An 11,980-nucleotide genomic window follows, 5' to 3' on the forward strand; every position below is an offset into this window, starting at 1 on the left:
GTGGCAGCCCTGTCAATGTATTTGCTTCCTATCTTTGCATGGAGAGTTTGTATTGATATAGACGTGGACTCTCAGGGTAGGGTGGGATATCCCCTCCATTTTGGCCTCACTTTGAGAGCTTTTTTTGAGCTTGGGAGATGATTTCAGAGAAAACCAGTGGCACCATCGTATTTCTCGCGAACTTTCACTTAAAAATCAATGGTCAAATCGCAAATCCCTCCCACATGCAACATCTCAGTTCTAAGCTGCAATACTCTCTTGAATTATTTCCTCTCCTTCTCTCTACAGGGGTGGTTGGTGACTTTTGGAGGATAAACGCTCGTTGATTTTTCTGTGATGAAGCATTTTATCAGAAAAAATTGAAAAAATCTAGAACGGAGCTACAGCGGTTTCGTTAGGGAAGACACCGTCCTCGGGATATATTGCATGAACCCAGTCAATTCTGCAATCTTGGAATGGAGTAACGTTCCGTGGTTTAGGTAACGAAAGTAAGAATAGACCTGCAGGGCGATTTTTTGCCGAGGGTTTACTTATGACGTCACGGACAGCCTTCGCACCATGCAACGCACTGATTACGGAAGCCATCGATGGGTTATCGAGCGGCCTTGATCTGCGGGGTGTCAACAAACTCCAGGCGAAAAATTGTATCACTTCTCCGAATTGTTTCCGAAAAGAATGAGATTTTAATTGTTTCATCCGCGTAAAAATGCAATGTTTGTGACGGACACTGGAAAAAAACACATTGGATCTACAGTCCAGACTCTTAAAAACATCGACAAGAAAAAATACTCTTGATTCAATCAGATTTTTGCTTAAATCAAGAACCAAGCCTCTTAATTTGAGCGGATTTCCTTTTGATTTAAGCAAAAATCGGATTGAATCAAGAGTCCGTTCTCTTATTAATGTTTCTCTAGATCCAATGTGTTTTTTATTCCCGTGGACTGCAGGAGAAGGGACCTAGGTCCTTACAAGGGTCACGTCATTGATATCAGTGCATGGAGCATTGGGGAGGAAATTTTGAAATACCATCGTAATAGAGATACGTGGTTATGCACTTTGGCTATCGATATATGGATTTACGTGGTAAAATGCGGGGAAAGCAAGACCAGAAAGATCAAAAATTTCAATTAGAGTCGAACATTTTTGAGCTGTAACATTCCAATGAATTTGCCTGAACTGAACACTCTCCCCATCAGTCTTGAACTGATACTCATTAGAGCTCAAAAACTTTTGATTCTAGGTGAAATTTTGAACTTTTTGGCTTTCTTTTCCCCGCAGGAAAGTGTGGACCCAGCACTATTTTACCACCCTGTTTACGAACAGTTCGGGCCACATTTATTAGTTTCTTTCTCATATTTTAAGAATTAGCATACCGATGATCGAAATGCAACATTTTGAAGGCAAAAAGCGTGAAAAACACTGAAAAAAAAAAACTCCGGCCGAGGAAGCCGTAGTTACCGGCTGTGTAGACATATCATCCGCGTTCCGGGCTCAGAGGCCGAAAGTGCCAGGCGTAGCACCCGGAGTAGTAGAAATTACGGCTCCAGCACCCGGAACTTCCAGTCTCTGAGCCCGGAACGGCCGGTATGTTTAAAAGGCCCGTGGCATTTTTTTTCCCCAGTGTAGCCTAAAAACTCAGCAAAGACGTTGCCTAGTTTCTAAAATTGCGTAATCGGAAAGTGAAACAAACACAGCCGACGATGGGACGCCAGCCTCGTACAATTAGCGAAAAACGGTCTCTTTGCGATGGTGAGTTAATCGACAGCGGAGTGCTTAATTGACCCGACTGCCGGCCACTCTGAGGACGCCGGGAGGACACCAAGGTTTAAAATAAAGCCATGCGGTGACTCAATAACCGGGGCCTGACGTGTGACGTCACGAGCCGAAATAATCGCAATTGTAGTTTCACGTGTTGACGAATACTGTCGATCACGGCTGCCCCTCCGTCGAAAATTACATTCCGGAGTCCATCGTCATCGCGTTTTAATGTCGCGACCGTGAAGTTGAGTACTTCTGCTCTCGATCGATCGATGAGGGAAAGAAAGAAAAGAAAAGCGTTCGAGGCAAATACTGCCGTGCTAAGGAAGAACGCCGTACGAGCCTTCAGACGTTGCCACGTTTCCTCCGATAGAAACCGAATTTACTGGGGAAATTGTGAATATTATTTTCCAAAATTTTCAGACAATTTTGTACGCAATTATATCTAAAATATCTGAAAATTTCAAGGGGAAAAATGCACAAGTGTTGTCAAAAATGCACGTTTTATAAAGGGAAATTTGGCAACTCTCGAGTGTTCATACGGCGTTCTTCCTTAGCACGGCAGAATAAAGCGGAGATCGAGGAGTCAACGCTGCCGTGCTAAGGAAAAGCGCCGTATGAGCTTTCGGGCGTTGCCAAATTTCCTTTGACAAATCACAAATTTTCAAGAACATTAGTGCATATTTTCCTTCCAATTTCTCAGATAATTTAGTTCGCAATTGAGGAGCTTTCCGGAAAAAGGGCACATGGCAAAAAATTGCGTTTGAGAGAAATGCATTTTAAGTTTTGATCATTTCTCTATGGCCACTGACAGTGACTTTCGTTCGGAATCAGGAGTCCAAGCTGCGATGAAAGGTACAATCAGTGGCCAGAAATTAATGATGGAAACTTAAAATGCATTTTTCTCTAACGCTATTTTTTGCTGTGTGCCCTTTTTCCGAAAAGCTCCTCAATTTGATCTAAAGTGTCTGAAAATCTGAGAAAAATATCGATAATTTTCCTAAAAAATAAACGTTTTATCGGAGTAAACTTGACAACTCTCGAATGCTCACGTTTTTTTGTGAACTCACTCTTCATTTTCAAAAGAAAGATCCCAAATAGGTCTGGAGCATTGAGACCATTTAGGAGTCTTTACGACAAATTCCTTCGATTTTCAAAGTGGTTTTTTGTTTGGTCTATACTTTTTACTGTTGTCTCTACAGTCTCGAGTTTGCGTATGGAGCTTTTTTCCGACGATACCTTCATGACCGACATTTTGATGCTCAAGTCAAAGAAAAGCTATCGATCTCTTCATTACTCAGCTAATCCTTCAACGCGGAATCAAAGCGGACCGCCAAAGTCAAAAGTTATCTCACTTTTCGAGCCAACTCGTTCTAACACTCCGGAAACAGACAACAAAGTAATAAAATGTATTCGAAAAATAGTTAAACAATTACTCCATGTCTCAGTGTAGAGGAAAATTGATGGGTCATTAAAGGACTCATTTATGGGTCATAAAGCCGCTCCAATTAGCCAAATGACACAAGCTGAGTCTGCACTATCATGATCTCCGAATTTCACACATACTGATTCAATGAGGTGGAAAAACGAAGATATGACTATATTAAGAGAGACTGACCAGATCACTGACCTACAGAGCACTGTGCCCTGACATCCATTAACTTCAGCATCTGTGTATGACACATGGCTGATGGTAGAGTGTTCACATATTACGCAGAAAACTAGAATTGGAAGTCGAATTGACTAGAAATTTGACAATTGGCAGGAGCAGAAACATAAATGTTTGATTTTAAGTTCTCAGGTCAGCTCCTACTCCCGGGCAAGTTTGACAGTTGAAGATTCTGTTGCCAGTGGGCAACCCTTTAGGTTCTTTCATACTCTTAGGTTCATTTTACAGTAAGACTTATCAGCTGATAGCATTTAAAAACAGGGTTCAAGACATTTTCAGGGTCAAAGATCCCTGTGTAATAATTTTCTCACGTTTTTTTGTGAACTTACTCATCATTTTCAAAAGAAGAGAACCGAAATAGGTCTGGCATTGAGACCATTTAGGAGTATTTATGACAAAATTCCTTCGATTTTCAAAGTCGTTTTTTGTTTGGTCTATACTTTTTACTGTTGTCTCTACTGCCTGGCCGTTTACTGCTTAGTGAAAAAAATTGGAATGACTTCAGCTTGAATCTAATGGCATGCTTCGTTCTAAGGATACTTGAAGCTCAGATTTAAGCCCATGAAGCCAGTAGGAAGCTAGAACGCTCTGTTAGTCCAGGGTTGTCACAGAAATTGGAAATTGAAATTCCCTGACACATTTAGGTGGAATTCCCTGACAATTGAACAAATGCCAGAATTTAAAAAGACATAGTCAGAGATAGTTTTCAGGCAAAGTCAGAGATAGTTTTCAGGCAAAGTTTGTCGTTCAAAACGTGAAACCCTAGTAGAAATGCTTTCACTGGGGAATCCACTCTAGAAAGCAACTGTCGGTAATTTGACGTTTTTCCCGGACATTATTGTCATTTTCCCTAATATTTCCAGGTTTTCCCTGACTTTTTAAAATTCCCGGACATTTCCCGGTATTCCCTGACTGTGGCAACCTTGGTTCACCTGATTCCAATCATAGCAGTCCCAAACCTAACCTAAATTCTGCCTTGAGGACAGTCCGATCTCCGGGCTGCGTTTCCACAGCCCACGCTGGTACGTCTAGCTAACAACTAGTGATAAGGCGGAGTTGATGCATACCAGTAACGAATGTGAATTCTGCGCCTGCTGGAAATTCTGCATATTGGCCATATTGTTCTGTAAACTAGGGTTGTACCACCAGCCGGCGGCGACGGCGGCCTGGCTGGCCGTGATCCCGCCGTCGTCATGCCTGGCGTTGCCGGCCTGGAGATTCCGGTAGTAGTTCTGGGGGGACATGGACGACGACACCGTCGTCTGGGGCGCCGAGTTGTTAAAACTCGTGGCCATCTTGTACGAGAACAACTGGTGGGCCGCCGCCGCGGTGCTCTGGGCCACCTGGGCCTGCTGGTGGGCCGCCACCAGTTGCTGCTGGTGGGCAGCCAGGAGCTGCTGGGTCGTCGCATTGGCGTCCGAGCTGTTCTGCCACCAGGCGTTGACGTTGCTGTCTTCGGGCCGCGAATTTCCCCACATCCCGCGCTGGTCTGACATCACTCGGGGGTCGAACGGGGGATCAAACGCGCCTGGCGCGCCGTATCATTTGGGAGACACTCGCGGTCACGCTCACACCATCCACCAACACACCCGAAAACAAAAACAAAAGGATCGAGGAACGAGAGGGTAACTTGGGGAGGGTTCACACTACCACCATGGCGGGCGTCGCGGGAAACTGGAGAAATTCCGACGGGATTTTCCGGCGTGATCTGCTGCGCGGAGCCGGAGCGACAGAGACAGGATGGCCGCCGTAGGGGCCGCGGGGGGAGACGCCGCGCGCACCGCGAGAATCCGCGCGAGGGGAGGGGGCGAGGAGGCGCTGCCTCTCTCTCGCTCTCCCGGCCGTCTTGGCTCGGGCTTCAACAAAGGAAACCGAACGCACAAGGCCAAACAATCCGAAGGGGGCGAACACCACTCGAGGTCACTCCGCGCGACGCCCGGGAAACAAAACCTCGCACAACACAGTAACAACTCCCGAAACCGAGATCCGAACGATTCAAACACAACAACGGGGGATTGCACGAGAGGTTCACGATATTGCACGTCTGCGAGAAGAGCGCGGCTCGGGTAGTCCTGCCAAGACCGAGTCGTCAAGATTGGGGACCGCGGGCGAGGAACCGCCGAGGATACTGCGTCTCGGGCCGCGACGCTAGCGCTCCGAGCGGCCGGCCCGGGAACCGAGCCGCGGCCGCTAAAAAACTCGGGAGAAAAAACCGCGCCGAGAGAGCGCGAGCGAGAGGAGCGGGAGAGCGCCGCACAGTGGATTGAGTCAATTCGAGAGGTCGGACATGAAATTTTTAACTAAAACTGCAAAGTTTGGTGTTTATTTCGTCACATTTTACATTTCAAGGGGGTGCTTTCCGAAGAAAATTTAACGAGGAAACCAATGAAACCACTTTTAGAACCTCAAAATGTTGAATAAACGGAGTTGTAGGCGTTTAAAATTTCCAAATTTTGTCCGACCCTCCTTCCTATAGACTCGATCCACTGTGCGCCGCGCGGTAGAAAGAAACGAAAAACGACCGGGTTGGATACGCTCGAGTCCCTCCCCTCCAGCGAGGCGCGAGGGGAAACAGGGGGGAGGGGCGCCGAAGCCGGTCAATATAAAGGAACGAGAATTCCCAGGCTTGGCTACAGCCCTGGGGCCTTCGCGACACCGCCGCCAAATCTCCCAAGCGTCAACATACCCCCTTTCGCACCGCCCTAAAAATCCACCTATCAACTTCAACCCTTTAACCTAAAAAACGTACATTTTGAATGTGGTGGAACCCCAAAACGACCGCAAAAATCCCCAAAAATACAAAAAATCAAACAAAGAGAGGATATCGACTTGGCGCCCTCGCGACACCGCCGCCAAATCTCCCAAGCGTCCGCACACCCCCCTTTCGCACCCCCCTAAAGATCCACCTCTTAATTTCACCACCAAAACCTAAAAAACGTACATTTAGAATGTGGTGGAACCCCAAATTGACCGAAAAAAACACCAAAAACGCCAAAAATCGAACAAAGAGAGGATATCGACTTGGCGCCGTCGCGAGAGGGGAAACATTCGTATGCCAGTTGCTACCTACACAGCCGGGCTGCGGCAATGGGCGGCCGGGCCGGTAAGATGCTGTTGGATCGGGCGGCCAGCGAGGATATAACGCTGGCGCTTGCCATTGTGCCTCGGCTCACTCGATAATTATAAATTCGGCAAATGGAATGGCTTTGTGTCGCTCTGTATCCATATCTCTCGCGGTAGCATCGCGCCTTTTTCGCCTGCCTTTTTCTCCCCCGTCGGCTCGGGACCGACGCCTCCGAAACAATGGGCGGCGGTGGCGCCCCCGGCCTCTCGAATGGACGCCGATGGAACTAAACGTTATGTGCGGTGAAGGTCTTTTGGTTGATCGTTAGGCGATGAAAAATTTAATTCCTTCGGTCAAAAATGACCTATGTCTCAGGGCGACGAGAAAAACACTAATCGGAGCTGAATTCAATCGTTCGGGTAATAAAATACAGTAGCGGCTCCCATTTTCGTTGTTCGAGATCTCTATAGGCTTGATGGGGTCGCTACCGCTCCTAGTAATTCAGGAAAATTACAAGAAAACGCTAGTCGACGTCAAAAATCGTTCGAATTAAAAACGACCCAAGTCTCAGGAAAATGCTGATCATTGTTCGGATCAAAAACGACCCAAGTATCCGGGAAACGAGAGAAAATACACTGATCGGAGTCATATTCCATCGTTCGGATCAAAAGCGACCCAGGTCTCACTGAAAAAACACTGATCGGAGTCAAATTCAATCGTTAGGATCAAAACCGACCCAGGGCTCACTAAAAAAACACTGATCGGAGGCAAACTCAAACGTTAGGATCGAAAACGACCCAGGTCTCACTGAAAAAAACCATTCGGAGTCCAATTCAATCGTTTGGATCAAAAACGACCCAAGCCTCGGGCAAAGAACGAGAAAACGCTGATCGACGTCAAATTCAAGCGTTTGGATAAAAAACGACCTTACTCTCGGGGGAGGAGAGGAGAAAAACACTGATCGGAGTCATTTATTCTCATGATTCGAAAATAATTACAATGCATGATTGTAACCTTACAATCAATAGAGAGCCTAAATGACAGTAGCACTTGAATACTTGGCATTTTTTTCTTTGGATGTACTAGAATTGAACACTCTAAAAATGAAGTAGTTTTAGAGCTGACCGAAATCTGCCAATGATAACCTGATGAAGAGTTTCTCACTTAGAAAAAGGGGCGCAAAATGCGACGGTCCTCAAAAACTATGTTCCTGCGATTGAACGAATTTGTGGTAGCCTGCGCAGGCTAAAAAACGCAAATTCCAATTTTCGGGGGGAGAAAATTAAAACTGAGTGAAAAAATGGTGATACCTAGCACGTGTACTACGTGCAATCGTTGATTTGAGAGGGAAAAAAGCAGGAAATCCTTTTTTTTAAAAAAAAAACTTTTGGTCACTTGGTAGGATCATGGCACGTAGCAGGAAACACAATAGCGAGCGTGTTGACGGCGGAGCATCAAAAAATGTGGACTTTCTAGGGCTACAATACATTAGGAGTTTTTAATCCCCAACTCATCAAGTCTCTGAGTTCATGAACCAAAATACCAAATTTCGATTACATAATATCATTTTAATGATATTTTGATACCACGCCAATATTTTGAACATTTTGCATCATGGTAAAAAGGGGTGACACAAATTGAAGCGCTGGGTGCACAGATGGCATTTCTTGGTTGCAGTGTCTCAAAATCTCCGCTTACGTTTCATCCATTATCATCGAAGCAAATATATGTAATTAATTGTAACTTTTACTGAATATTCTGCAGGATTTCACAGAGCTGAACACGAAAAATGGCAGAAATTTACCTGATAATTTCCTCTCTAAAATAAAAATTAGCACTGGCGATTCTAAGACACATCAACCAAGAAATGCCTTTTTTGCACCCAATGCCTCAATTGTCTTTGAATAGGTAGATGACTATGATACTTATTGCATATTATACAGATAACCAACTGGAAAAAACTGGAGAATTCGAGCAAAAAATGGATATAGAGGTACTACTCCAAGGCTACTCATACGACTCGCTGACAATAATAATCCAATAATTGAAAAAAGGAATACCGAAAGAAAACAATAATAGAACCACCCAATGTAAATGTCGTGGGCTCCTCGTTGAAAGGTTATGTAAGTAATTTGGAACATTTCCGTAACAGCTAGCGCCCTCTGTGAGTCAGCTGCAGCACTAAGTGCGTTCACAAAATTTACGGCCGGAGCGATGGAACAGGTTAGGAACTCGAGAAACGCCCATTCTGAACAGGAATTGCTTCAGTCTCGCCTTATTCTACGCGTTACACCATTACATGCCTGTCTGACGGTTGCCAAGTCGGAACCACCCACAGCTACCACTGGAGCCGCGAAAATAGGTATACGACTAATAAGGATTTATTGCGGGGCGAGAGTATGAGCCCTTTCCTGACCTACAAGCCGCAGGTTTTCCCGCCAAAAACGTGGTCGCATCAGTCGCCCTGCCGGCCGATTATTGAAACTGATAGACAAAGCTATAGACGAAGACGACAAAAGGGATTTGGAGGGATCCTATTGGTGGAAGTGGGTGGTGGCAATGGACAAATGAGGTAGGTAATGGACTAACTAATAACGGAATTCCACGAAAGACTCAACAGTTAGTTCATCATTTAATCCCTTGCTCTGTAAGAACCACCCATTTCAACCAATAGGATCGATGCATACTCCCTATGTCTTCTGCGTCTATCGCTTTGTCTATCAATTTCGATAGTCAGTCCGCTGATTTGGGTGAAGACCGATCCGCTTGAAATCGATGGTACGTGCGGGTGGGGGGGGGGGGGGGGGGGCGGCGTTGTTGCACTTCCAAAATCATTACAAGGCTCGATTAGACTAAAATTTGCAAGAGGATTGGAGAGACAAAATTCGTGTCATGAGGTTTTGCCTGGTTTTTTTTTAATTTCGCCTGGCTTTTCCAGGTTTCCCCTGACTTTTCAGGTAATTGTCACTCTGAAAAAGGATCCTAAAAATACAATTACATACTTCAAATCAAGAGTCACAAAAAGCGTTAAAGTTTACTTGAATTGTTCTTTTAGACGTCGCTTATGCACTACGCAACACAAAATTTCGGATTTATTTTCCTCCTCTCCACTGCCCCTTCATGACTCGCTTATGACTCAGATCTTACCAATTAAAAATCAAAATGACGTAACGCTATCCTAAATCCCTCACCCCCTAGAGGGTTGCGTATTTTACAGGGTTGCCACAGAATTTAGATAATTAAATTCCCTGACATTTACCTGATTTCCCTGACACATTTTGGTGCAATTCCCTGACATTTGAAGATATGACGGATGGTTAAGAGGGCAAAATTGAAAATAGTTTTCTGGCAAAATTTCTTATTCAAAATCGCAAACCTATTCTAGAAAGCAAATGAGGGTGATATGACAAATTTTCCCTGACTGCGGCAACCCTGTTTATGGTGTATCGATCATGAAGATAACCGCAGCAGAAAAGGTGCAACGATCACTCCATCGATCGATTCGGCAACAATCCGAATGGGCTCGACTGCAAATCATGAGACATGCAAATCGCACTCGAAATAGACCGCCACTGCTTAAATGCGACCGTTGTTCTTGAAATTCTCCTCGTTTTCAGGGGGAAAAAAACCCCGACGACAGCAGTTTTCTCTAAAATCGCGCGGAGCCCTATACGAGACGAACGGACGATTCCCGTGTTCCCATGTCCAACGCCTTCTCAGCATATTCCGCGCTGGTCTTTTCCTGTTCTTGTGCTCTCGTCACCCTACCAGTTTTCTCGCTTAGCTGAGCGTCGTGGGTTAAATGGATTCCATTTTGCAAAAACATTTCCCTGATTTCCCTGACACGTTTTGGTGAAATTTCCTGACAATTGAATGTACGCCAGATGATTAACAAGACATTATTAGAAATAGTTTTTAGGCAGAATTTGTTGTTCAAAACATCGAATCCATTCTGGACAGCGAATAATGGTGTCCCTGCAATTTTTCCTGACATTTTCGTCATTTTCCCTAGTATTTCCCGGGCTCCCTGCCTGTGGCAACCCTGAAATGAGGGCTCGCTAAAGAAATCAGAAAATACTAAAACGACAAACGAAAAGGGAACTCAACTAGAACTGACATTGAAATTACATAAACAAACCACGAAGCGTCAAAAGCCGATAACGAAACTTCATTCAAACCGAATCACCGATCTCGACGGTAATAGTTGAAGATTTCATCCGGAAAACCCGATCGTGAAATCCGGCAAAGAGAGCGATAACAACCCGTCCCACTCGACAACGCTGTGCACTACTTTGTCTGATAAGAGCAACAAGATTGACAAACAAATTAGAGATACATTCGAGTCGGCATATGAGGTTATTCTCTGATATCAGTACGAAAAGCGAGCAGAGGAGCGTATACATATCTCTCCCCTGCCCCTCCTGCCTGGCATCGAAAGCTGCCCGCTTTTAGCGCGGCTAACGACTTAACGAGGAACTCGAGAACAAGAGATCGTCGAGTTAAAGCTGATTTCTTTCGGGAGTGTCACGAGACATCTCACTGAGCGATTTCTTGCGACCTGACGCAGTAATTAGAATAGGTCAAGGCCGCCTGTCAACGGAGGAAGGGTTCCTCTTATTGGACTTTCAGCAATTAGAAAGTCTAAATTCAAACTCGTTTGTAAAAGCTCTTATCTGCATCTTGAAACTGATCAAACTAAGGGTGTCACAGAATTTAGAAAATGAAAAAGAGGAACTTCCCTGATTTGGGGTGGAACACCAAAATGTATAGGGGTGGTATGCGAACTTTCGGATCACCCTGTAGATGCATTGAGTCAAAAAGTTGAAAAAGCTAGTTATTTTCTCTTTCTCTCTACTAAGTATTTGCCTCAAGTATTTTCTTCACTCTGCGTGGAACTTATAAGAACGCGTCGAGCCAAAAATTAAAATTTACTCATTTTTTTCTCAGTAATGAAAAGCTGTTTTTCCTCGTTTATTGCTCGGTCAGGTAAAATGTTATCATCGAAAAATTTTCTCACGCAATGCGCAAGAGCTGGGGCTCACTCACTCAGGCATTTTCTACACCCCCCCCCCCCCCCCAAATCAGAGGGAAAAATCTACAGGTTGTTAAAGATGCCCTGACTTTCCAGGAGTTTTCCTGAACATCACCACCTGAACGGGCCGTTCTGAAATGATAATTCTCTCTAAAGGTTCGAGTCGAAAAAAGAACCACGCCTTAGCCGCAAGGTCTCGTGAGGCCTGAGACACAAAGCGTTGCTTCTCTTACGTAAGGGCGTATCTCAATTTTCACGTGAGCCCCAGGAAACATTGATTCATACAGAGGACAGGGCTCACGAGGAAACAGGGATACGCCCTTACGTCGGAGGAGCGACGAAAGGAACGACCAGAATGCGCGGCTCATGAGGTGAAGTCGGCTCTACTAATTGGGAGCTTGCACTCGAATTATTGCGGCTCCAAGACCTGTACTGCCGTGCTGAGGAAAAACGCCGT

General features: G+C 45.1%; 1 protein-coding gene across 1 annotated transcript in view; it reads right to left on the bottom strand.

The window, feature by feature from the left end:
- The window catches only part of LOC109030378 (high mobility group protein DSP1), a 42,376-nt gene extending 36,875 nt beyond the window's left edge, over positions 1-5,501 (bottom strand). The window contains exon 1 of the mRNA XM_019041314.2: positions 4,495-5,501. Within this exon, the coding sequence (XP_018896859.1) occupies positions 4,495-4,923 (429 nt within the window). The 5' untranslated portion in view covers positions 4,924-5,501. The remainder of the gene's footprint in view (positions 1-4,494) is intronic.
- Positions 5,502-11,980: the final 6,479 nt, after the last annotated feature.

This window comes from Bemisia tabaci, chromosome 9 (assembly GCF_918797505.1).
Source record: "Bemisia tabaci chromosome 9, PGI_BMITA_v3".
Lineage (NCBI taxonomy): Eukaryota > Metazoa > Arthropoda > Insecta > Hemiptera > Aleyrodidae > Bemisia > Bemisia tabaci.